Consider the following 27,984-nt stretch of genomic DNA (forward strand, 5'->3'; position numbering starts at 1 on the left):
AAATGTTTGACAGGAAGGAAAGGAATCTGATGACTGAAGAATGAGCAGGAGAAGCGGTAATGGTCGCGTATAACCTCGATCTAGTCTCTTATGTTGCCCTGATAAGTAAGTAGCTAACTATGACGTCATACCAGGTCTGACATACATCACGTGACACGTTATACAAAGTTTGCCTTCAAATTTTTCCATTTTACCCGGATCGCAGCCGATGCCAACGACTTTGCAATATTTTTCAGTTCCGTTAAGATTTAACACCTGCATTACGCTGTCCGGCTGTCTGGTCACCCTAGACTCACTCCTGAGATCAGCTGTGCCTTCAGGACAGCAGGGAGCAGGTTTTGGGACTTTAGCAGGCCTTTATCATGGGGGAGGGGGACAAATTGGCACGAACTCTGCAAGCCGATTTCTGTGATTTCTGCTCCCAAATGATCGCACATGGAACGAAATGTCGTTTGGCAAGCTCGGTTCCGAGTATAACGTTCTATCACTAGTGTTGATTTTATTTGCAACGTTATTTGCAGCTCGATATACCGGACACTACAATCGTCTATTGAGCAATTTTATTTTCCCACGGCGAAGCTCCTATCGAATCGAAGTTTTGCATTAGCTAAATCTTAAGTCTAGATTGCATTTGCACGATTTAAAAATATGAAAGCTTCTAGGGAGACTAGTTTCTAAAAACATGGGGTTTGTAATTTCATTCCACCATCGTTAGTATTGTTCTTTTCGGTTTCATAATTCATAAATGCCAATCATTCATCTTTATCGACCGTTGATTTGATCAGTTGAAATAATAATGTTGGAGCAGTAAAAACATTAAATGTATTATGCATTTTTATATCCCGATCTTTTCAACAATTGTCACTTTTCAGGAACCAATGATTAATGTAAAAGTTGCTTTTACATTGACTAAAACACTGAAATTTATAACTATTGACATTGTAAATGTGGTGAATGAAAATGCAAAATTTTTCCACCGCAGCCTATCTAACTCGATTTCTGAAAAAGAATGTACCACAGCCCCCATGGATACTGGATACCGTCATCCATGAAATAAATGCAAAATTGATCTGCAACACGTGTAAATTATACTCGTCATGTGTTATAAATGTCACGTGTTATAAATGTCACGTGTTATAAATGTCACGTGTTATAAATGTCATGTGTTATAAATGTCACGTGTTATAAATGTCACGTGTTATAAATGTCATGTGTTATAAATGTCACGTGTTACAAATGTCACGTGTTATAAATGTCACGTGTTATAAATGATATCTTGTCAGATAAGGTGAAGCACGGTTTCGGCTCGATTGGCATGATCGAGCAATGGCTGTTTCCTGAATGCGTTAACAGAAATATGAACAACAATCATACACTCGGTAAGTCGTTTTTCCAGTCGTTTTTAGTGATCGTAAGATTTGAAATCTGCATACTGTAAATCTTTTGTTTATGTTACATACTTCAAAAGAAAGAATTACGATTACTTAGGAATAATTTTCGATAAAGTTGAAAAAAAGCCAAAAATATATAAATATATTTTTGGCTTTTAAAAGGATATATACTTTTTATTTTGTCTCGCATGATATTAAATTGATATTTTGGTAAAATAAAACCGCAACAAAAAGATTTTCTAAGCAAAGGAAACATTTTCAAGATATCAGTGCACAATATACTCAAGACATTATTAAAGCACACTTAAGTTATAATTAGATAATCAACACAATTACTTGCCTACTAGCTCAAATTTATGCAAATTACCTACTTATAAGCTTGCTCTGAAATGGCCAGTTTCATATAAATTATCCAAAGTTAGTTATACATTGTTCCGTATCCATTCATGCGTATTAAAAGTTACTAGCTTAAACGGATTTACACTAAAATTTCTATTTTTGGAACTGAATATCTATTTTCATCATTGATGTTGCTGTTGTTTAACTGAATCACTTGTACATAAACCTTCTGTAATCGTGATCCATGAATTAAAATTCGTTAGCTTTTTCTATCTTTACTTGTTTACTCGAAAGTAAACAGTGAAATGTTATTTCCAATTTAATACAATTATCGATATCATTTACGTATATAACAAAAGTTAAGGAAACCATACGTCCGCAAGTAGTAAGCTGTATACTAACACTGTTTAACGTTAAAGGATACAATTTTGGGAAAATAACTCAATTTATAGTTTATGTATACTTATAGTCTACACTAGGCGTTTCCTTAATAGTGACAGTCTCAGTTTTGCAATCTACAGTTTTCCGTAGAATCTGTCTTTTCTTGAAGGTTTAATATTAATAGATAAATGAAGATCACACTTTTTGAATATTTCTCAGTTTTATCTGCCGAAAACGTAAACTCGAACCATTGATCAGATAGTGTTTCTGGGATCCGACGTCATGCAATTGAATGGTTTATCGCCATGTACAATGTGCATTGAGCATGTGTATTGTGTATCCACTGTGCATGTATGTCTTTATACCCATCGGCATCATACTGCTGAAGGCTCCAAACAAGCTTACAAAATGTGCAACCATGAGAGATACCACCGTGACTGGTATCACGTGACCGGGGTACCACCGTGACTGGTATCACGTGACCGGGGTACCACCGTGACTGGTATCACGTGACCGGGGTACCACCGTGACTGGTATCACGTGACCGGGGTACCACCGTGACTGGTATCACGTGACCGGGGTACCACCGTGACTGGTATCACGTGACCGGGGTACCACCGTGACTGGTATCACGTGACCAGGGTATCACCGTGACTGGTATCACGTGACCGGGCTACCACCGTGACTGGTATCACGTGACCGGGGTACCACCGTGACTGGTATCACGTTAGTAGATCACGATGGATTATATCCGCAGCTGGCCTTAGCAAGCGTGAGAGATACAAAAAGCCGTAAAATTGAGGAGTCGCTGTGATTTTTGTATTTGTGAATATCTCTAACCCCGCTCCGTACAATTGTTATTACAATTACTATCTCCGGTTCACATACCCCGTACAATGCAAAGTTATAGACACTCACTATAGTGGATATTAATTGGAAATAAAATGAAATTAAGCAAAAATTAAGGGAACTTATACAAACTATCGTCATTTCCCAAGTATTATCAACCCTTGCACACTTTACCAATCTATATTGGGCATTGGCACTGACTTTGTAGTCTGTCACACCGCGCAAAAACTATCGAAATTGAAAAATTTAGTATTCTCATACATCACACAGAAATGTGTCTCCTCGCCACGCCTTGTTGGAATGAAAGTTTTGATGAATCAAGCTCGGTCGTATCGTTGCTTTGGTCATTGGTGAACATGTTGTTATTGTTGAATAAAGGGGGGGGGGGGGGGGGGGGGGGGGGGTGTCATGTCCGTCTATGTCCGCCTATGTCCTGTCCTTATCAAATTATATACAAATAAAATAATTACAAATAAAACAATAAACTCTAACATTCATTACACTCTCTAAAATTAAAATATACAGGATAAAATAAGGAGGAAGAGGAGGAAGGAAAAGGAGGAAGAGGACTTAGGAGGAGGAGGAGAAGGACTGAGGAGGAGAAGGAGGACCCAGGAGGAGGAGGACCCATGAGGAGGAGGACCCAGGAAAAGGCCCCAGGAGGAGGAGGAGGACTGGGGAGGAGGAGGACTGTTGAGGACTGATGAGGAGAACTGAGGACGACGAGGAGGAGTAGGAGGAGGACTGAGGAGGGGAGGAGGAAGAGGACTGGGGAGGATCAGGAAGACCCAGGAGGAGGACCCAGGAGGAGGAGGAGGATTGAGGAGGACTGAGGAGGAGGACTGACGATGACTGAGAAGGAGGAGGACTGAGGAGCACTGAGGAGGATGGCTGAGGAGGATGGCTGAGGAGGATGGCTGAGGAGGATGACTGAGAGGGAGGAGGAGGAGGACTCAGGAGGAGGACTTAGGAGAAATGAGAAGGAGGACTGAGGAAAACTGAGGAGGAGGAGGAGGAGGAGGACTGAATAGGAGGAGGAGAAGGAGGGGGACTGGGAGAGGACTGAGGAGGAGGACTGATGAGAAGGACGAGGAGGAGGACTAAGGAGGAGGACTGAGGACCGAGAAGGAAGCGGAGGAGGATGAAGAGGAGGAGGAGGACCCAGGAGGAGGAGGACTGAGGAGGACTGAGGAGGATGGCTGAGGAGGATGACTGAGAGGGAAGAGGAGGAGGAGGAGGAGGAGGACTCAGGAGGAGAAGGAGGAGGACTGAGGAGGAGGAGGAGGAGGAGGAGGACTGAATAGGAGGAGGAGGATGGGGACTGGGGGAGGACTGAGGAGGAGGATGGAGGACTGAGGAGAAGGATGGAGGACTGAGGAGAAGGATGAGGAGGAGGACTGAGGACTGAGGAGGACTGAGAAGGAGGAGGACTGAGGAGGAGGAGGAGGAGGAGGAGGAGGACTGAATAGGAGGAGGAGGAGGGGGACTGGGGGAGGACTGAGGAGGAGGATGTATGACTGAGGAGAAGGATGAGGATGAGGACTGAGGAGGACTGAGGACTGAGGAGGAAGAGGAGGAGGATGAAGAGGAGGAGGAGGACTGGGGAGGATGACTCAGGAGGAGGAGGAGGACTGGGGAGGAGGAGGACTGTTGAGGACTGATGAGGAGGACTGAGGACGAGGAGGAGGAGGAGGACTGAGGAGGGGAGGAGGAAGAGGACTGAGGAAGATCAGGAAGACCCAGGAGGAGGAGGAGGAAGAGTAGGAGGAGGAAGCATCTAAATGTTATTTCCATTTTTGTCCGTTTTTGTACATTTTTGTCCGCTCTATTTTTTGTCCGTTTTGAAAATATAGGGTACCGAACGGACAAAAAACATGATCCCCCTATAACAGCAAAAATTGGACATTTTATTTAGCAATTTAGGTGTCTATTAATGTCCGCTAATGTCCGCTAATGTCCGTCTATGTCCGCCAATGTCCGCCTATGTCCGTCTATGTCCGCCTATGTCCGCCTATGTCCGCCTATGTCCTGTCCTTTTTGGATTTTATGAGACAAGCGGACATAAACGGACGTGACAACCCCCCCCCCAATAAACCGTTTTTCTGTAAATTCTTCCCCACTGAAATTTCCGGAGGATTGGAAATGCATGGCCCGGTATTTGAGGACGATGTACCTCAATAATTCGATTGCCATCCATTTACACCATTCGTTATGTATATTTAACTAGTGTATTTAACTAGTGTATTTAACTGGTCCCTGTTTCTGTGGTAACTGAGTTGTTATAGACTTAAATTTTGTTTATATAACGATCAATAGTGCACCAATTTATTGTTGTTCGCCTAATAATCTAAATTGGGGAGCTGGACAGTACCTGGTACCTGCTGGGCAAACCAAGTAGGAAATCACATTTCAATTGGGCCTTCCGTCTAAAAGGCCCAATCGATTTGTTGAATAAACAACTAAAGATCTCCTGTGACAGAGAACAAAAAAACAACAGCCCTTGTATTGGTCACGTTTTGGACAGTTCCTACATTTCCTACATTTCCTACATTTGAACTTGCTTTCCTCAATTTTTAGATTCCCACACAATTAAGCTGTTAATATGTATAGGAAGGATGGCCGTATTATCAATTGAGAACAGCCACCAGCTGAACTCAAAACTAGTAATATAAGTTAAATCTAATAAATATCTTTATATCCCGACTAACAATTAATGTACTAACAAGGTGTACTAAGTTGGTACTACTATCACTACAACTATAACCATTACGCTACTAACAATACACACTGTGACAGTGTGACTAAGTGACACAGTGACTAAGTGTGTGTTAGATTATATTGATACGCTCAACAGCACTAGAAACGCAGCAAATGTGCTGCATGGAACGGCTTGGTTAATTTGCTGACAGGATTTATTCTACGCACTACATTATCTAGTATCTAAGTACGCAGAGTGCTATGTTCGTGGGGTAGACACTAAATTTTACTGGGTGTAGCGCTACCTTATAAAGTGGTTCTGGTTTTCGTAAGGGATCCCATGTCGGATGTTTAATTGTGTTATGTTATTGTTGCATTTGGACACAAAGGGAAACATACTTAGTATGAGTTCCTTGTGTACGTTTTGATCAGTTTCGCCAGTTCTTAAATTGATATTTAAATAGAGCGCTACTAAAAGTAATGTTCATAACATTAACTCACAAGGTAGTTAGTGTGGCGGTTCCTCCGCCCTCGGACCACATAAACATGATAAAGGCTAGCTTATCACTATTGTGACGGTACATTAGAACTAGAGTCTAGTCTAGTTACTAGACAGAAACAAAGTGTGAAGGGCCTGAACGGAACCCCTCGGTTTCAGTTCCTTGTTTAACACTGCCGTACAGAAAGGACATCTGAACCGAAAGTAACAGTACTTTCTTGACGAAAGTCGAATACAAGGAAATACTTTCGAGAAAACCTTAGTATATACAACATAGCTACTTTTGGCAGGGTAGTGTTGGTTATGTGCCTAACCTGGTAAACACAGTAGATATCCTTGCTGTACGGCTAGTTAAACAAGGAATTGAAACTGTGGGGATCCTTGCAGACCAACCTACCTGTGGCTAAAGCTCAGGGTTGTAATTTAAGGTTCTCTCTTTTTTAAGGTTTTATTTCGGTTTTTTTAAAGGTTTTTTCAGTGTTTCCTGCGGTTTTTAAGGTTGTTTTTTCAGGTTTTCTTTCCGTATCGCAAAAAAAAAGAAAAAAAGTCACAGTTATTTTTTCCAATCCGAGGTACACCTAACTAGGTATGATTTGAGAAAATGCCCATCCAAGGTACACCTTACTAAGTATAATTTGAGAAGATGCCAATTCCGGCTTTTTGAACGCTTTTCAAGGTTCTCAAAAACTTTTAAAGGTTTTGTTCTCCTTTTTTAAGGTTTTTTGAGCTAAAACCGCTCTTTCTAAGGTTTTTTGGCAATTTCACGATTTTAAAGGATTTTTAAAGGTTTTAAGGTCCGCTCCCAACCCTGCTAAAGCTCTAATATACAGAAACAATACATTATGAAAGTGGGAGAGGTTTTTTTTATTGAAATCTTTCAAATCAGTCAATTACATACAAGTTTACACAATGAATTAGTTAAATATAATATTGTCCTCTAAGCATGGATTGTCAAAGTTGAAATTGTCTCGGACAAAATGTATGTAACCAAAGGACCTGAGGGTCACCAAAACACAGATATTGAGTGCAAATGCAGCTCCTGCACAAGCATGGGCCCTTATAAAATTGTAATAAGTTACTTTAAACAAAATCACACACCCATTCAATCAATTCATAAAATATTGTGCTGGTTGAGCTAAGTGCACGTTAGTGCAGGGGAGGGTAAGCAGATCCAGTCTGGCCACACAATTAATAATAAATCAACTTTACCGGCCTCCTCCTTTCGAGATTTTGCCCCATAATAGCAGAACTGACACCGAAACTTACAAAAATATTATTTGATTTTAGTAGCTTACCTTGCTCCCTTCTGGAGAGATAGAGTAGTCATTTTTTGCACTACATGTATTTTCCTAGATTTTGAATATTGTGTTTAATGATCGGTTATCTTATCAGTAGATTTTATCAGAGAATTTTATCAGTTTATGTTCACAATGGTACTTCTACAGATAATGGTTATGGTCGAAGTTTAATTAGAAGCTTTTTTATATGAATAATTTTGTTGCTATTAATAGAATTTTTAGTAAAATCCATGCGTTACAAAATCATGCTTGTTGCCGATCTAATATTTTAGTTAAATTATAAACCAAGAAGCAGAAAAGGCGGCCCAATGATTTCATCTGGCCAAAAATCATTACTCTACTGCACTTGATTACATTTTTGTTCAATCGTGACTATTTTTTGCAAATTTCCATAATATTTCTAATTATACTTTAAATTAAATTTGTCATTTTGCCAACATTGTTTAGTTTTGTAAAAAAATAACGCCTAGTATCTTACCATTAGTATTTCGATTATCTAACAAAATTAAAACATTATTAAAGCAACAGCTTCATCGTCTGGAAGCCAAAAGCATATCGTAATGAAATCACAAAGAAGTGAACAGTCTTCTGTCTAATCGATACGGAAAAAGTTACAGGAAACATGATTACAAAACCGAACTTTGTGCCAAATTCTAATTTGAACAGTTGCTGGCAAACAACGTTTAATCCAGCTCCAAACGGTGAAGCCTCCTAAGACTCATCTTTACAGTAGTTATCAATAATTTTAACAACATTTTCGGACAGAACCGATACACGATAGTCATTTAAATAGACGGCAGAGATATGATTTAAAATAAATCGATTCCAGCCGGCCGCCAACTTGGCAAACCCAATTTTCTCAAGATATGATTAGGGTTACTGTTTGGGTTAGCATTAACCTTACAGTGTACCTTAGTGGCGTTTTGGTTATTCGAACCGTTTTTTAGTATCGCACAGATATTGATGGTGATGGTGATGGTGATGGTGATGGTGATGGTGTTTTTCTGATCAGGATTTTATTTCTTTCAATTTTCTGGTGGAAAAAGCTCATCAAATTTGCATCAAGATTCAGGAATAGTGTAAACACTATTCGTGATCATACCCCAGAATACACACAGATTAATCAACCACTTCTAAAACCGGTCATGATCACATGACAACTGATATTGAAACAATGTCAGTAAGCTTACAATAGGAAATCTCTCGCCGTCACATGACATCATGACATACCACGTGACCTGACACCACGTGATCTAGCCGTATAATTGACAAGTTCCTGGAACGAGGATTACTGTTTGAATATATCTGCGCTGGATTCCCCCGCGGCTACTCCATTTCCGTCCACATTTTAGTCTGACTTCTTTCTGTCTTGTTGCTGAGAAAAGTTACTAATACTATGTGTTGCGTAGCCACCTGACTTTTAAAAAAGTCGGCCATAATGAGCAGAAAGTTCCTTCCTATAAGTCCCTTCACGGGACTCATATGTTAAAACACCTGAATCACTCGCACTTAGAGCCTTAACCCCTCTTTATAAACTGCTACACTTCAAATAGGTCTTCTTACCCGCGGGAGAAAGACAGCCAGGTTGTTGGTGCGGTACGTGCTTACCTACTTACACTCTAGTTCAGAGGTTAGGGTGATTCCCTGCAACACTCTCATAGCTATCGAAATAGAAAGAGTCGACAACAATGCCAGGACTTCAGCGTAACTCCCAGATAGCACTACATCCAGTGAATATGCGGGGGATATTATATGTACATGCCGGCCTCAACTTTGAAAACTTGATATTTTCAGCACCTCGTGCTTTTGGTCCATATCTCAACAGGTCGTGGCGGGCAGGAATAGGAGAGCTAAGCGGCGACACTCCGCGCTTAAAGCAAGAAAGGTATTGTCACTATCTTAGTGGAGTTTGTATTGACAGTTTCAGTCAGTCTTAGTGCGCCACACTAGCAACCAAGTGGCAGTGGCACTGGCAGCCTGTGGCAGTGTGCAGCAGCCTGTGGCAGTGTGCGGTGTTTTAAAGTTAGTTCTTCCTCTTGTTCCACCTTTTTGAGTAGGGTCTCTTTTCCGTTTTTTTAATAATTTACTGTGCTCAAGTTTCTGATGTAGGCTATAGAACTTTCTATATAAGTAATTCTGGGGTGTACTAAACACTTTATTATCTCATTCCGCAGAAACTTCCTAATTTTCACCCTGCAGTAAAGCATTAGCAGTTTAAAAAACTTCAAAAATGCGGTACGTAGTCTCGGAGGGACTTGGGTGTTGCTAAAACGTATGGCTAAGCTGGTCATTTTAGTTTTATTTATAGCATTATTTGTTGCCATAACCTTTGTCTTACTAAATATTTGGACTATTTTCTTAATATTACCCGGCGTCAATTTTTGTTAAAACTCCAAGTACCCGCATACGACTCACGAGTTAACGTTACAGTATCAAACATGGTCAAAGATTTTGCTGGTAAGTTCAATCCATTATCCATTTATTAGTAATCTCTTCAAGTTTAAATTTTAAACTGCTCCCTTTACGATTAAGTTTTTCCTATCTTAAACTATTCGTGTAATTAGATTGACATCTTTAGTCCAATAAATGAACCCTCACCGCTAGCTCAGCATTGTTGTCATATTTTTGAGACGTGTGAATTTATGAAGCCCGTCAAGGGATCCCGTACTTTTAGTAACTCAGACTATCGTTAATAACTTCGTAATAGATTTTCTTGAATTTTGCCTTAACGTTTAAATTATAACAGTTTTGAGTTCAAACCGGAGGTTACCCGCTTGATGATTTCATTAATAGTTTAAATTCTTAATAGTTTAAATTATTAATAGTTTAAATTCTTGATAAACTCTACCAAGACAAAATGAAGTAAGGCTGCGTTACTTTCAAATGACTTAATTTCAAACGTTTAGCTTTCAGATTTTCGTCCTAGCTTGATCCTTATATTGAACGGAACTGATTTTAATCACTTTAACTGTTCGTAGCTCGCAAAGGTTATATCTATAGCTTTAGATCTATAAAAAGCATTTGAAATTGATTCTATTTGACTTAAAATAATCGGGGGTATGGTAGGTGGGGTACTTCGTACGTCATCAGCCCAGCAAACATTTGTTAAATAACAGTGTTGAAAGTTTCTAACTCTTTCACCGTCCAACTCCTATATTGGATAAAAGAGAAGTCGTGTTGGACGTAGACAGTGTCAATACCAGGCCATGGTCACTATAAGCTATAAAACTGTAGCACTGTTGTCAGGTTAACATGGCGTCTCATTGTGTTAATTAAAAATAGTAATTTAGATAGAGGGAGTTTAAGTTTTAGTTGGAACAAATACCAGCCGCCAATTACATATATATGATAAACTACAGTACTCAGCTCCACGAACACCATTTCCACGATATAAACTTCACTCTAAGTACTATAACTATTACCTCACTACAATAGGTATTACCTAATCTAAGTATTACCTAACACTTGGCACACACGCAGTGATTACCTTTAAAGTAATTGCTTAATTGTTTATTAATCCACAAACAGACACTCAACCATCCCACTACTACTAGTACTATACTATTACAATCCGTCAAGCAAATATTTATTGGCGTTATTTGATAATTGAATAACTTCATCGCTTTCCAGACTGCAGCTCACTTATTAACTAATGCATTAACTAATGCCAATACTGATCGTTATAAAGATATGGCCTGTCTCCGATCCAGCGATCCTATATTATGGCATCAACAGATAGAAGGGGGCACGAACTGATTAGAAATTAATCATGATGATTCTAGGAAATATATAAATTCTATCAGGATTTAACACTCATTCCTCTCAATCTATTGTTCTACAAGTACATTGTAACCAGCAGCCTTTTAAATCACTCCAACTAATGAACTTATACGGGTTTACCGTCTGAAAAGTCTTTTGATTTTTTCCGTCAAAATTTTAACGTTGATTTGATAGACAAGTAACCAGTAGCGACTAGCGGGAGAACCGGAGGACGTAATAAAAGAGGCCGGTACTAGCCACGCATTTTATGGGAGGGTAGCTGGTAAGAGTTACTAGTTTTCATAGTCCACAATCTTTTGTTATTCAATAATCTAATCAGATCTAGCCGTACTAGATCGGAATTAGGATGGTTTATCACTTTTTGTTGATATATTGAGTTGTATGTTAGTGTATTTCAAAACTATGTTGATCGTGCTGTAATATTATTTATATCTCTAATACCTATTTATTTATTCATATCTCTAATAACAAATATTCAGTAAAATCGATAGACTGGATGCTTTACTTTTTTTTGTCGTGTGATACTCTTTATTTATACACAATCCAGATTACAAATGTTTTATCCGAAGTTTAAGCCTAAATTTCATGCTCACGTGTAGAGTTCGGACCAGTAGTTAAGTCTGGAGTTCAATGACTTGTTAAAAAGTTTGCAATACAATTAAATTTATTCACGTTTTTACTGGCGCTTCGTTGTATAGATAATAAGAGTTAGATTTTTGCTTTTGAAGTTAGTACCGACGTTCAGGATTTAGCTTGGAACATTATGATTTCGTGTCAAATTCCTTAATTCGATGATCGCTTATGTCAACAGTTGTCGGTTTAGTTTTACATTTGTTAACGATTATGATTTTACCGCTTCCATTTGCGATAATTCGGAATATCTGTAGTTAGTTTAAGTTTTTTAGAGTTACTCGAGTCTCGATTGCTTCGCCTTATTGTCGTTACGTTAATTAAAAACAGTTGTTGATAGTTTAGACAATTTAAGTTATTGACGGAAAGTATGTAACGATTTTTCGATATCAAATAAGGCACATAATCTGGCAGTCGACTCACACTTTACCCAGCTTACAAAGTCTATTGCTCTGTCACGGAAATGTGGGGAGAAGTAAAGCGAATGCTTGCGGAGAAAATGGCGGGTAAACACAGACTGAGTTAAGCGTCATAATTCTGAGGAATCTGAATTATACACACATTATAAGCTTTCCTGACCCTGAATCCTACGTCCAGACCTTGTACAATATACAATGTACAATGTACAATTTACGATGTACAATTTAAAATGTGCGATGTACAATTAACAATGTACGATGTACGATTTACAATGTACTTATTGTACGATGTACAATTTACAATGTACGATGTACAATTTGCAATGTACGATGTAAAATGTACAATTTGCAATGTTCAATGTGATCAAAACCCAGAATCGTTGTCACGTTCCAAAAAATATGCCTCACCTCCCCACAAGAGTCTATACTGATACAGATATTTATAGTTAATACAAGATCGTATCTTCTTTGTACTTTTTTAATGTACGACTCACAATAAACGGTCAAGTGCTTTCGGGATGTTTTTTGCAGTCTATAATCCTCCGCAGCTGAAAATATGCACCACCCGAAACATTCTTTGCCAGAATTCGTGTTTATAATAAAAACAAATAGCGCCATTGGACCTTAAATACCGGGCCTTATATCGACAGATGTTAACTGAAAATAGTTAAAATTGTTTGTTCCGAATTTTATTAGTACCAGTAACGACTAGCCGTTGTTATTAGTTCTTTCCATTTATTAACAATACCGTCTTATTTACTAATTTTTCCGTGGAATGTGACTTCTGCATAAGAATTTTACTCATAAACTTTCATTTATTGAAATAAAATGAAAGTTTTAAAGCTGATTCATTAATTGTTTATGTCTATTGTCTATTGTTTTACATTTAGATTAAACACAATTCTCGATTACTTTTAATCACTTTATTATGTCGAGCATGAGACGTTATATTCTCGCGCCGACATAACAACGGCAATAAAAAGGCTGCTTTGACTCCAAACATAATATTTATCTCTCGTAAAATCTTGAAAATTCGTCTAATCATGGTTCATATTTAGCCGTCTAGCATGCAGAGCACCATTTAATGAATCTTAAACAATTCAAGGAATGAACATCGTCGAACATTTGTTTACTCGCTGCCAAGCAGACAAGATTATAAAACAAGAACGTTGAAAGCATTGCCGCAAGCATTAAAGCATTAAAGCATTTAAAGCATTAAACCAAGCAGTGGAGCCCTCATAGTTTTAATACTTTCAACACTACTATATAACAAATAATTTGAGGAAACGATGTAACAGAGTCGATATATTTTAATGTTGCCATGGGGTGGCAAGTCCCCATACATCGTGGTCCGGTAGTTTCATTGCGTCCTAATATATCGTTGTCCTGATTACATTTGCTAAGCGATCTGATTCTGATATCTAAATTCCAAGGATCACTACCGTCTACCTTGGGGTATGATAATTGCGGAGTCAACTTATCATCTTCCACCCTAGAAATATGTTCACACTCTAGCCAGGAATCACTTTGAACTTTTTTTTGCTGAATTGTGTCGAATTTACATACATCATCGGCTTATGCAGAAGTGTTATACCGTCCGGTGTCGCACTTATATACTCTTTGTCACGGCTTTTACATGAATACGATCCCGGTAAACCGCGTACCAGTACGGTAAACCGTGTATCAGACGGTAAATTATGAAGCTACATATCATTGCTCTTATTGAAATGAGCTACTGGTTTTCTGATTGGGACTCGTTTCTAATTAGGAATCATACTGCAAAGCACAATTTTGTGAGTGTACTCTAATTAGGGTATCAATTTATCATATGTGGTAATGAGTTTGTTACACCCTTAAAGGGGGCATTGATGAAATACTCTTGCAATTCGGTTACTGCGTTTACTATTCTATCGAGTCAACTGAGGTCATACTTGACTTGTTATTAATAATTTATTTTTTTACTCCATGACCGACTCGAATTTGGCTGGAACCTTACTGTTGGAACTTTTTTATCAGAATTAGCTAGAAAAAGTTTGTAGTTTGGTTGTTATTTATTGTTTATGTATTTTTTTAATTATAGTTGCCACAGAGAAAGGTAGTGCTACTTCTAGCTATTTCCAGAATATCAGATAACACGTGATAGCCACATCTGACAATCACGTGTCCCACTTAAGGGATCCCTGATTATACCTGTCTACTACTACTACTACTACTACTACTACTATGTCGGAGCTAAGTCCGATCTACGCCAGAGAACCCCTTCCATATATCCCTGTCCCGCATCAGGGTTCGCAGTTCCTCTTTAGAGTTTGTCCCAACTTCCTTCAGTAACATAGACAAGTAGCTTTGTCTTGGTCGGCCTTGCTGTGCTAATTATAACTGTCTGCTACTATAACCTGGTACCTGATATCCAGTCCTAACGTAACCTCAGCTACATTACCTCCTGGGTATAAGTGGGTATAAGTGGGTATATTACAGTGAATAGTAACAGTTTCCACGTATAACCTTCCATGAATACGATCATGTATTTTAACACACCCGAGTCGTATCTACACCCTAAAGGACGAATTAAGTGATATACCGGGTCAAAGTAATGTAATATTGTCTTATGACACAGCGTGATACTCCAAGTTGATCATTGCCCGGGCACCTTGTTTGTTAGTATCTCCTCCCTAAATGCGGCCCATTCCATATTGAGTGAAGGTTATTAGTAATATACAGACGTTTCCGGCCCCAGATAATATCACACTTGTTCACTGTACAGTGGGATACCTCATCACCCGACACTCAGCTTCATAGCCCCATTCCCATGTTCCAACGGTTCACTTTCTAGTTTCGCGCTTGTTCATACTCTGTTTTGTACGGCTAAGATATTGTTAAGATATGGTTAAAAGATATAGGATTTGAAAAACGAAGATGATTTTACCAACTTAGTGAATTTAGCAAGAGATAGAATTGGATGGAAGAGTTTGTTTATTTACGTTGAGACATATTGAACGAAGGAGTCTTCGAAAGCGTAAATAGGCCAGCACTTTGCTGAGCCTCTTCAGGTGCTCTCTTGTTTATAGATGTTATTATATATATCTAGATATTCGGTAATTGTTTGTGCACCATAGTCCTTGATGACGTCACATGATTATCTGACCATAAATTAACCTACTGTATTGCGTTTAAACTAGACATTATACCCTTAAGTGAAGCAAATGGTTATCCAGAATTCCAAGTTGCTGAAATACTACACGTAGATTATGTTTACTGTTGGACATATATTGAGCCTAATGTCTGACTTTAACAGTTTAACGAGAAATGAGGCGAAATAACGGCGGGTTTACCTGGAAATTGCAGCACTCATAGTGTTGTCTGGAGTGCAGAGTGCAGTACTTGTAGTTCAGTTCTCATGGTTCTGTCTGGACTGCAGCGTGCTGTACTTGTAGTTCTGGTCGAAGTAGAAGTGGTTAGTTCTAGTGTTGTCTGGATGGAAATGGCGTCTAATATTTCTAGGCGTACTTTTGTTGTAGGAGTCCAGGGGAAGGTCACAGATGTCAGCCTAATCTGAAATTACTTGCATTTAGTTATTTCGTTCTTCTTACTTTAGATTGAATTAATTTGACAGCTTATTTTGCTGTTAGTTGTCAATTCTTTGAGTTAGTTCTTTAGTTTAGTAAATTGCATATTGAGCAGTTCAAATAACTTGTGCTCCTTTAGGATCTCGATTACCCTAGACTTGAGATTTTAAAAACATCACAATACTGAACAGAATATTGAGAATATTGTGTTTATTTCTGCTATACATTATACTCGAAGCAGCTTGGTTGCATTGTTCCCCAGAATCTTCAGCCACACTTCCACTGCAGAGGTTGAGTTAATGAATCCCACTAATCAGTACCATCCTGGACAAGGGTTGAAGTTTCGTTAATCAGTGAAACACGATAAACCCTTATTACAGATAATGTAGCATAGTTGCCAGAGATAGATGGAAATACCAGTATTCCCAGGAAAACCACGGATTAGAAATATTAGTGGTGAACGGATAGCTGTTCAAGATGAGATAGCTTATCTTATATACAATGTGTAAGTCTGTAATTCTACAGTCCATTGGTTGTCCAAAGTGGTTAAGCGCGGTTTCTGGACTACTTTCAAACCGCAAATAAGGATTACGAATCCTGGCAAGATGAGCTCTTCCCCACTAATGTAGATAGTTTTTGTCTAAATCTACAGTCGGGTTTAGAGATGAGCTGCTTGACCTAATTGGCTTGTTCTCTAGCTGGAATTTTAAGTATGTGGTTCCGCGGATGTGGTACTAAACCAGAAGTTGGTTAGCTGATTGTACTTCACGGCTCGTGTTTTGTTCTGAACATTTGACCGGACTGTCCAGTGTCCAGTCAGTGTCCTGTGTGCTGCTAGAATATCTTCTTATAATAATACAGATCTTCTGTACTTGAACGTCTACTAAACGTCAGGTTTATAGTGATAAGTGATTGGTTACCAGAGCTTGATTGATTGTCTTATCATGGCAGAAGAAAACTCGCTTGTCAGTTTACTCGGATTGTGACAGAGATTCGTGCAAACTGAAGTGATGACAAGTTATAAATTTGTCAAAGTCGCGTGATATGATTCATGAAGCGTTAAACCAGTCTGTCAACGATGTTCTTTACTTTCAGCTTTTCAAGTACTTGCAGTGCAACCATCTGATGGTATACTAGGTGGAACTATCTGATCCAATCAGTGGGTTTCAGGTTCAGGTTAGAACAGCTGCACAAGAGCCTGCTTGAAATGTTACTGTGGAGTGAGGGCGGATTTAACGACGAATGAGACTGTTTTGTTGCTAAAAATAATATGTATATTGTCGGTCGAATAAAGAATTTCAAGGTCGGTAGAATTGCTATATTGTTTAATAATGGAATATTTTACAAAGCTTGAAAAATCCTATTCACGTAATATTGCTTACATTTTTAACACGTTAAATAAATGCAACAAGTAACATAATGTATTTTAAATCCTTATTATGCTATTTCTGATAGAACATTTTTTGTTAGTTGCAGTCACACTTGTGATATTTACGGTATCACAGTACATCTGGAGTCTAATTGGAGTGTTATTCTAGACCGCTTATCCCCCAGTTCCGTGGCCGGATATTATGCCAAATTATTAGACGGAGATCGTCTACTGATATTTCTCCGGATATTTCTCCGGATATTTCTCCGGTTTGCAGTTCCACGACCGCGGAGACCATCTACGGTAATTTTGTTGATTCTGTATGATTCTGTATGAATTAATCTCCGATAAATTCCCGGAGAGCTTCATCTCCGTCTAATACAGTAGACGGAGCCGGAGAATCATCTTCGGAGATGATCTCCGGGAAATGGACCTCTGTCTAATAATTTGGCATAATATCCGGCCATGGAACTGGGGTGCTAGAGCAAGAACCCGACAATCATCTCATATTATCATCAGACCTCGACTGTTCTTACTAGTACTACTTAAGAGTTCCCCATTTCCTAGTTTTTTGCAGAACATGCTCTATAATAACTGAGTTTCGGCAATACAACTCTAACGAGATCGTGGTATTTTTCGGGAGATGTTGCAGATAAAATTAGATGCTTTCCTGTTCAGTTCTGCATGTGACTCCGTTCTACATGCTCACTCGATCAAATGATCTTTATATAGAACAACACTGAATCGATCGATATAGGAAAAATATTTAATCCAATTATCATAACCTGTTCAGCTCATTTTTGTGGCTTTATTTTTACGGCCAAAAAAGAAATGTGGGGATATTTTCTTGTTAATCGGACATCTTACTTATAAGTTGTCGCCGGATCATTAGCCGTTAAATTAATCCTCGATTCTATGATTAGTCATTATCCAGTTACCCCTTATCAAACCTGCACAATACATTAGTGAATCCTAATTTATGAGTCTAGCTCTAGTCTGAGTATTATAACATTTTTATTGGCTCACTCTTAATACGCAGCAGCTATGTATGATAATGACCTAATGAAATCCCGATTAGGGTTTGCGCGATGAATTGTCCCTCCCTTCTCGTTTCGTTATCTTCATTCGATGGTTCATGAGATCTCCTCGACATCTTACTCCCCATTGGACTCCCAAGACATACACGCGACAGATTCACCACCGAACGAGACAGCCAGTCTCGCGACACATGATATAGCAGCTTCCGCGGGGATTAGAAATACAAACAGATCTATCGGTTACGTTTATCCAAATCAACGGAGGAGATTCAGCGCTGCAGCCACGCCCTTTCTTAACGAGGACCATGACGGTAAATAATTGCTAGCCTCGAGTGTTATTTTTGACATTTTGCCAGTTGTAACCTAAAGCTGTTTAACTGATTGTAGTTTTTATAATTACCTTTTAAATTAATGTTGTTTTTAATTTTGACTAAACGTGTTGTTGGTAGATAGTTTTTGTTTGGGCATCACACTTAAATTGTACATCAGACTTTAAAGCTAACTGGGCTTGTAGGATAATCCTACTATAAAATATGTCATCTCCATTTCTGAATGAGGCTAGTCGGGTCTCGGGAGCCAATTATAATTGTGGCTTTGTGTTTGGAGATTACTTAACTAAAGTCTGGAAAATATTTCAGTTACGTCCATACATAATACTCGATTTACAGGTTATATCATAAATCATGAGCCATACGCGATTGGGAGCACGTACAATTATCATGATCTAGCTTATCTGGAACACATCACTGATAACTCTACCAAATCACTGTTGAATCATATCTCTAAAATATTTATTTCTGAAATTATCTCAATGATCATTGCATTGATCGGTCAAATAATCATTTCAAATATCTTGCATGATAATTAAACAAATGACCACAATGTGATGAGAAATTAAAACGAGGTTTGCGGCATAAAAAGCATATAAAACGTATGACAATTATGAATAATAATTACAACTTAATACTTATTATAGGTTGCATGTCTAGGTTTTTTCTATTATGTCGAGGGGGAAAAGGTGCAGGAGACCACCTACTCCACGATGGCATCTGATACAATACAATACAATAATACTTATTATAAACGTATTATCACTAATTATAAGTTATTATAACATATTATCACAGGGGTGCCCGCAGGGCGGGGTAGCAGGAACCCTCTAATAAAAAGTCGGTCTATTGAGGTTGGGATGTTGTCAAAACTAGACGGTCAGGTATGTGCTAACAATTGTAGAATATTCTCACTTACGCACCTGTTATACACTAATACTGTATATATATCCTTCATATCCTGGATTAACGTTCTATCAGTACAGCTCACAACTAATCCCAACTAATCACTCGACTTTCTGTGATGTTCATTGTTCAAGTTTAGTTCAACAGGATATCTCTAAATCTCAGGACAGTTCTAACCAGGAATCGCGATTTTTCCTATTATTTGCGAAAAATTTTATGTATAGTCTTATGTATAGTCTGTTAAAAATCGCGGTATCGCGATTTTTGGGCAAAATAATCGCGATTTACTTTTGTCCCTGGTTCTAACGAATACAACTCAGGTTCTCCATTTCATAAACGGGGAGATTCAGAAACCACCTCACACTAAGAGTCACGCAGACAGGATCATCTTTAATGTGAGCGGGAAAAGATTTGAAACTACGTTTGAGTGCTTGAACGGGTAAGATAACACAAGAGATAAGAGATAAGAGATAAGAGATAAGATAAGAGATAAGAGATAAGAGATAAGAGATAAGAGATAAGAGCTGACCACTTAAGCTTAATAAACTTAGGGCGGAGAAGAATGCTATAACAATTTTAAAGTGTTTTGCTGTCTGCACCGCCCTCAAAATCAAATCACTTTGCAAATTACAATTCTCTAGTTTCTAAACAATCTTCCAAACCACTTTCACTGTACAAAGTTTAGTATGCAACGAGAATATGCTTAAAAACATAGTATGCATAATAAAAGTATATAATGCTCAATGTAAATTAATAATGTCGTCAGGCATACAATTAAGATTTTAGCTCCTTGGCTGGTAATTGGTATGGTTATTAATGCTTTTCATACAAAGTTACAACAAATTCTTCGTGTTATACATCCTGGGTTTGGACAGGATATGACCCGTTTAAAATATTTCCATCACGTTACATAATTCTCAATTAATGTAATAGATTTGTAGTGTTGTAATTAGTTTAAAATGATACTAAAAACTACTCCAGAGTTTCTTGTTTCACGTGTAACCCTCAGAACATTAATCGACTAAATTTGACAATGTTTTTAAATTCTGATCCTTCCAGACACGGTGGAATCGATAAGCCAACCTCCCTAGGCGTGAATAATCATTCATTACATTATATAGGGCGTCAATTGGGCATGGCGTCAATTGCTTTACCTTCACGAGAAGTTTTACAGCGACACCAATTATGCTGATCGAGCGGAAATATCAATAATTGATTTTAATCATATTAATGTGATGGGGTGGGCTTTTCTATTTTAATCTACTTAATAAACTAGGATAAGATCAACTTGATGAATGATGAGCAATCAGAAGTATGCTTATTTTGCGGAGATCATTACGTCATGAGATGCTTAATTAATATTATATTAAATAATATTATATTAATTAATATTATATTAAAATATATACACTATATTTGATAATTGATAAAGTCAGTCAATAATCATAACTTGAAATGGGCCAAGAAATATAAGCAACAATTCATGTCAAAATATTATAAATTTCGTACGTGCTTGATCTGAGGGTTATCGAATATTATTTTATAAAAGTAAAATACTATTGCAGCTTCCCTGATACCCTACTCGGCACAGAAGAGGATAGAAAAAAGTTCTATGACCCAGTGAGGGACGAATACTTCCTTAACAGAAACCAGGTAAGAAAAATTACAAATCACATTCTTTATAAACGAGTTAGTAACTAATTCTAAGTTCACATAACAAATCATTATCAAATCTCGGAAATAAGACAGTTTCAGGTCCTTTTGGGATCTGGAAATGAGGGGGGGGGGGAACCAACGGGCATTAATGGGCATTAATGGGCATTTATGGGCATTAATGGGCATTAATGGGCATTAATGGCAGTGGCAGTCTGTGCAAAATTTTAAAATACTGCCATTAATGCCCATACTTTTTTATTCGCTTTTGAAACTTTCAGGTCACGTCTATTTCATACCTACAATAAATATCCTGTCTACAGACCTTATTAAAGGTTCATGACGCCCAAAAATAACCCACCCTTATATTTTAATATATTGTTGTTATGTAACATATAACTAAGATTAGTCAAAACCGGACCTTTTTATCTGCTTCCTATCCCGAGATATTGGGAGATCTAATTATGCTCCCCACCGAGCTTGTGACGTCACGTTTGTGCCCACCTTGCTTGGTTAAAATAACACTGCTCCTACAGCTATAATAAGGTTGTTTCTGTTGTTTCTGACATAAATTAGGTTGCCCCCTCTCCAGGTGACCAAGAGCTTAGGGTAGCGCGACAATTGACCCCCCGACAATTGACCCCCCGACAATTGACCCCTTATGTAATTACACTGGGGTCAATTGTCGCAAAATCTAGGGTTTAGTACGAAAATTGACCCCCCGACAATTGACCCCCCGACAATTGACCCCTTATATAATTACACTGGGGTCAATTGTCGCGAAATCTAGGGTTTAGTACGACAATTGACCCCCCGACAATTGACCCCCTATGTAATTACGCTGGGGTCAATTGTCGCGAAATCAAGGGCTTAGTACGAAAATTGACCCCCGACAATTGACCCACCATGTAATTACACTTGGGTCAATTGATCGAGTTAGGGTCAGGATCCTAGGTCAGGGTCCTAGGTCAGGGTCCTGGGTCAGGGTCCTGGGTACGGTCAGGGCCCTGGGTTAGGGTTAGGGTCAGGGTCAGGGTCAGGGTCAGGGTCCTGGGTCAGGGTCCTGGGTTAGGGTCAGGGTCAGGATCAGGGTCAGTGTCAGGGTCAGGGTCAGGGTCAGGGTCAGGGTCAGGGTCAGGGTCAGGGTCAGGGTCAGGGTCAGGGTCAGGGTCAGGGTCAGGGTCAGGGTCCTGGGTCAGGGTCCTGGGTCAGGGTCCTGGGTCAGGATCAGAGTCAGGGTCAGGGTCAGGGTCAGGGTCAGGGTCAGGGTCAGGGTCAGGGTCAGGGTCAGGGTCAGGGTCAGGGTCAGGGTCAGGGTCCTGGGTCAGGGTCATGGTCAGGGTCAGGGTCAGGGTCAGGGTCAGGGTCAGGGTCAGGGTCAGGGTCAGGGTCAGGGTCAGGGTCCTGGGTCAGGGTCCTGGGTCCTAGGGTCAGGGTCAGGGTTATGGTTAGGGTCAGGGTTAGGGTCAGGGTCAGGGTCAGGGTCAGGGTCAGGGTCAGGGTCAGGGTCAGGGTCAGGGTCAGGGTCAGGGTCAGGGTCAGGGTCAGGGTCATGGTCAGGATAAAGGTTAGGGTCAGGGTCCTGGGTCAGGGTCAGGGTCAGGGTCAGGGTCAGGGTCAGGGTCCTGGGTCAGGGTCAGGGTCAGGGTCAGGGTCAGGGTCAGGGTCAGGGTCAGGGTCAGGGTCAGGGTCAGGGTCAGGGTCAGGGTCAGGGTCAGGGTCAGGATAAAGGTCAGGGTCAGGGTCCTGGTCAGGGTCCTGGGTCAGGGTCAGGGTCAGGGTCAGGGTCAGGGTCAGGGTCAGGGTCAGGGTCAGGGTCAGGGTCAGGGTCAGGGTCAGGGTCAGGGTCAGGGTCCTGGGTCAGGGTCAGGGTCAGGGTCAGGGTCCTGGGTCAGGGTCAGGGTCAGGGTCAGGGTCAGGGTCAGGGTCAGGGTCAGGGTCAGGGTCAGGGTCAGGGTCAGGGTCCTGGGTCAGGGTACGGTCAGGGTCCTGGGTCCTAGGGTCAGGGTTATGGTTAGGGTCAGGGTTAGGGTTAGGGTTAGGGTTAGGGTCAGGGTTAGGGTTAGGGTTAGGGTTAGGGTTAGGGTTAGGACTTAGGGTTAGGGTCAGGGTTAGGGTCAATTGTCGGGGGGTCAATTGTCGCCCACCCGAGCTTAGCCAGCAAGGCTATGGGTCATGCGATACTGATACAGACGAAGAAGGATCATACATCCCGGAAGGATCTCGCCTCAGTGCTCTAGTACCGATTGAAAGCTGGTGCTCATGTGGTCTGCGTATTAGATGCCATCTGAGATAGAGAACTACTACTGTCGAGAAAGCACGTGTCTCATGGTTTCGATTTTTCTATTAAATATGGGCATTAATGTGCATTAATGTGCATTAATGGGCATTAATGGGCATTAATGGGCATTAATGGCAGTGGCAGTCTGAACAAAATTTTAAAATACTGCCATTAATGCCCGTTGGTCCCCCCCCCCCCCCCCCCCCCGAAATGAGACTTTTCTTGCCATGTTTTTTAATTTTTTTATAAATCTTTCTCTCTTCACTTTTGTAAATGTATTGTTAAACCTGAACAACCGCTAAACAACCAGCTATACCCGTTCTAACCGCTCTAACCGCTATGATATCCAGGTAGCGTTTGACTCGGTGCTCTACTACTATCAATCCGATGGTGAGATCTACAGGCCAGCTAACATACCTGAAAAAGTTTTTAGCAGAGAAATCGAGTACTACCGGTATGTGTCCTACCTATATATGCACTTGTACTCGTTCAAATGTACCCACATTTTTAAGTCTGGGAATGGCAAAAATTTCGTGAATTCGTGAATATATATATTACATAGAATTTAAGTTTTTCCTGGATTTCAGGTAAAGTATCACGCTGAAGTCCTTTAATTTTCTTTACACAAATCATGCGCCAATAAATTAAAGCCCAACCCTCATGTCTCGTTGCATCAGTAACAAGAATTACACGGGTATAAAGTAAACACACGGAATTTCAGGCTGTTTCCCTCGAAGCCGGCTGAATCTATCGCCACTTCAACAATCCGACAAAACGGGTTCTGGAAGAGATTCCAGCTTTTACTATGGGTTTGTAAATTTAAGAGTTTGGTAAAATTGTAGTTAAATATAACTTTCTCTCTGTACTAATCTAATAAGTTAAGTCATCTGATGACCCATAAATAGGAGCCATACAACTTTTATTTTACTTATTATTAACACCATGATTTAACTTATTTTAAGTTATTAATGATTCGGTAACCTGCTAAATGTATTAGCGATTATCCGGTTTTGAGAGGTGTGACTGTGATTTAACAACCTCCCAACTTAAAAACCTCCCAACTTTGTTACCTTATAAATAAACTCAACAATAAAAAAATTATAGTAAACTGATCATCCCATCTAACCATAATATTGATTTCAAATACCTATTATAAACAAAATAAATAAAAATGGTCTCTGTTTCAGTTGTTCCTGGAAAAACCACAATCGAGCTCCGGAGCCCGTATTTGGGCCTCCCTCAACATCATAATAATTCTGATATCAGTCTGCAATCTTATTAGCGAGAGCATGCCTGTGTACAGGTAACCTATATTATATTGCTATTAATAATTAACTAATAACTAACTAATTAATTACTAATTACTAGTTAATCACTAGATAATATTATTATATTAGTGAGAGCATGCCTGTGTACAGGTAACCTATATTACTATATTAGTAACTTATATTAGATCATTTAATATTATCGTGTAAACTAGCAATCTACTTAAAGTAGAGTGTTAGAGTGCAGACGTCCGTAGGATTTGAAAAGCCACTCCTGCAATGATATCTTATTCTATATTAGATCGTTACACTTTAACAATGACACGTTTAATGCCGTTTTTGCTTCAAGTTAAATATAGATTTTTGCCTTGTACTATCACGGAGACCGATTAAATGCGGCTATTTTTAATCTCCTGATCATTAAGCTCAGTCGTCATAGAAAAAGTCAGATCAACTTTCTTTAAAGTTAAACATTAAAACCATCAAGGAGTCTAGAGTTTGATCTACTAGACCCTACCTTGACAGTTATGATATTGAGTATTAGAATTTAGTATTAGAATTATTAGCTTGAACTGATTTCTTATTTCACAAGACTCAAGAGTTTCTTACCTCAGGCATAATCCAGAGGCAGAAAGAATTTTCTTCTCCGTAGATGCGTGCTGCGTTTCTTATTTTACTATCGGTAGGTATTTTAAATGGATTATATTAAAGTATCAATTTATACTTGTAGCTTTAATGATGTTATGCAAATGAGAATTGTCTCTAAAAAATAATAATATTCATTTCTGGATAAAATTCTTGAAATAACTTCAAGATTAAAATTTCAAGAGTAAGGCATGAAATTGAAGATTTACATTTCCGCCGGAGAATAAACACGGGACCATCATTTTCAGACATATTATTAAGATTTAGCTCATCGCCCTCAAAAAGAAAATTCCTAAAAGAAGTATTAAACTGGTTCGACATGCTAGCGGTGTTGCCATTTTATGTAGAGCTACTTTTGGGGGAGAACTCCGGGACTGATGGCATGATGGCTCTCAGAGTACTCAGACTTTTTAGAATAACCAGGGTTCTCAAACTTATCAGGTAATATCCGTTATTATATCTGTATTTTCCTTTTATATTTATATCGTTAAGAATTATTATATCCTGCTACAGCGTTAATCTGTCTATCCTGTATCTGAGTATTTCCTGTTTGTCTATTACTTGTGCGCTAAAAATCTAATACGTTTATTTAGAGATATTTAGAGTTTATTTAGAGTTTCTCGCGATGGCTAAATTGAAGAATTCAGACTCCTAAATGCTAAAACTTGCGTTGAATTGAAAATAATGTACATTAAACCATATGCCGCCTGTCTTTGAGCCAATGCACATTGTGCATTGCACAATGGGTCTGTCTGGGGTCCCGTCTGTTTGCCTGTCTGCCTGTTTGTCAAAATATTTACTGCAACCAATAAAATAGGAAAGACAGCCACTCTGGAGTCGAGTGATGACATAAAGTTGCACAGCTCTCAACTTAACAAGTCCTTTTTGAAAGCTATATCGTATAAGTGTCGTTAAGGGGGGGGGGGGGGGGGGGGGGGGGGAGCCACTCCCATATTTGGTCCAAATTAGGCCCAATTTAGCCAAATACCCTGAACATGCCCAAAACCCAGGTTTATAGCCGGTTACCCCCTAATTGTGTGCTTGTCTCCTTGAGGGTGAATAAGGGACTTCAGCTGGTTTGACACTTTTATATTCGGAAAATCTGTATTGTGTTAAAAGATTGTGGGGTTATCAGCGTACCACATTCCAGGGATTTTACTGACTGACACTAAGAGCGTCTGGGCCAATGGGTCAAACATCGCTGTAGAGTGTAGGGCCCGTCTAGAACTGGTCAAGAAGTAAGAACCAGTCTTGAATTGGATTATACCCGATCTTTAAAACCAGCTTAACTCTTAAGTGTATTGAATCGAAATCATTTGCAGTAAAATCCAGTCGATCCGGACACACAGGTCACAGTCGGATCTTGCCACAAAACTTAATATACCCTATACCCTTTCCACCGTTTGTTGTAACTTTGTAAGGAAGTGTGTTCACCTGTGTACGTGTGTTTTAGTGTTTGTTAAGCTGTTTGTATGTCAGTGCGTTTAATTGTTTGCTTGTGATTGTCCATAACGACCCCCTTCTCCTCAGGCACTCTCAACAGATGATGTTGATGCTGCTGGTGTTAAGGAACTGTTTTAGTGAGCTGGGAATCCTCTTCTGTACCTGGTTGATGGGAGCCTTGGTCTTCGGTACTATCATGCACTACATAGAGGTAAAACTAAACTTGTAAAACTAAGCTTGTGAAACTTGGTATTAAATTAACCCACATATTATTTTAATTTAGGTGTTGTTATATTATTAGGGATATATTTGTTAACAACTTGCTATTACTCATTTGGTTAACATTTTAACCCGGGGTTAAGTATTGCAGGGGTTTTATGGCATTATAACCGTGTCATTAATCATACCAACTAAGATCTGACTATTTGTAAGACATGTTATGTTACCAATAATGCTTTTAAGAAAACTAATTATAATTTTCCCAGGTGGACGCCGATAGTGGCTTCGACTCAGTCCTCTATGCATGCTGGTGGGCCGCCGTGACCATGACAACCGTCGGCTACGGAGACATGACGCCACAAACAAACATCGGCAAAGCGTTCGGCAGCATGATTCTGTTTATCAGTATGATCTACATCGCCCTCCCCATGACACTTATAGTCAGCAAGTTCAATACTGCTCTGGAAGACTGGAAACAACAAGAACGAACTCAGATTTATTACAAGAAAAAGGCAAATGAAGAACAGAGTCAGAGTAATGCCGATCAAGAGAATGAACAAGCGGTTCAAGAGGCTTGATATTTTTTTGGGAAAAATAAAGTTTAAAGTTGCTTTACGGAGATGATTAACGCTGTGCTTGCCACGTTTAAAGAAACGTAATCGAGAGCTACTCTGTACTCGGAAGAATCGTGGCTGAGACCGTTACTCGGGAGCCATTTTGGTCGTGGTTGTCGAGAATTCCATGCAATGGATAATTAATACAATCAGGAAATCTGAGATGTTATCACCGGGCGACAAGATCAGATGTTTACGACATGTATGGATGTCAAGTTTGTCGTTCGATCATAAAATTAAACGTTGTACCAGAAGAAACTTTGGTGATCATTTAATTAATTATACGAATATTATTTCGGGTACGGATAATTATTGTATTCTTATCATTTTGAATAAACATACAGAGCGTGTTTTGAATACAAACATACCATTTG

The 27,984-nt window shown here is 39.3% G+C and overlaps 2 protein-coding genes across 3 annotated transcripts in view; both read left to right on the top strand.

Moving 5' to 3' along the window:
* The first annotated feature begins 17 nt into the window (after positions 1–17).
* LOC134814121 (shaker-related potassium channel tsha2-like) lies at positions 18–27,955 on the top strand. Of its 2 annotated transcripts, XM_063822157.1 has the most exons (12): positions 18–105; positions 1,284–1,379; positions 19,383–19,468; positions 19,811–19,929; positions 21,056–21,143; positions 23,775–23,878; positions 24,146–24,233; positions 24,612–24,727; positions 25,304–25,371; positions 25,583–25,775; positions 26,865–26,988; positions 27,263–27,955. In XM_063822157.1, the coding sequence occupies exons 1-12, from the start codon at positions 60–62 to the stop codon at positions 27,572–27,574; spliced, it is 1,440 nt and encodes a 479-aa protein (XP_063678227.1). In that variant the 5' UTR covers positions 18–59; the 3' UTR covers positions 27,575–27,955. The 2 variants fall into 2 exon arrangements, with proteins under 2 accessions (XP_063678227.1, XP_063678226.1); XM_063822156.1 differs by lacking the exons at positions 18–105; positions 1,284–1,379 and adding an exon at positions 18,243–18,566.
* LOC134814119 (3'-5' RNA helicase YTHDC2-like) overlaps positions 13,543–27,984 on the top strand; it is a 138,134-nt gene continuing 123,692 nt past the window's right edge. The window contains exon 1 of the mRNA XM_063822153.1: positions 13,543–13,564. The gene's annotated coding sequence lies outside the window, so the exon portion shown is untranslated. The remainder of the gene's footprint in view (positions 13,565–27,984) is intronic.

The sequence above is a fragment of the Bolinopsis microptera genome, chromosome 4 (assembly GCF_026151205.1).
Source record: "Bolinopsis microptera isolate Bmic1 chromosome 4, MBARI_Bmic_1.0, whole genome shotgun sequence".
Classification (NCBI taxonomy): Eukaryota; Metazoa; Ctenophora; class Tentaculata; order Lobata; family Bolinopsidae; genus Bolinopsis; species Bolinopsis microptera.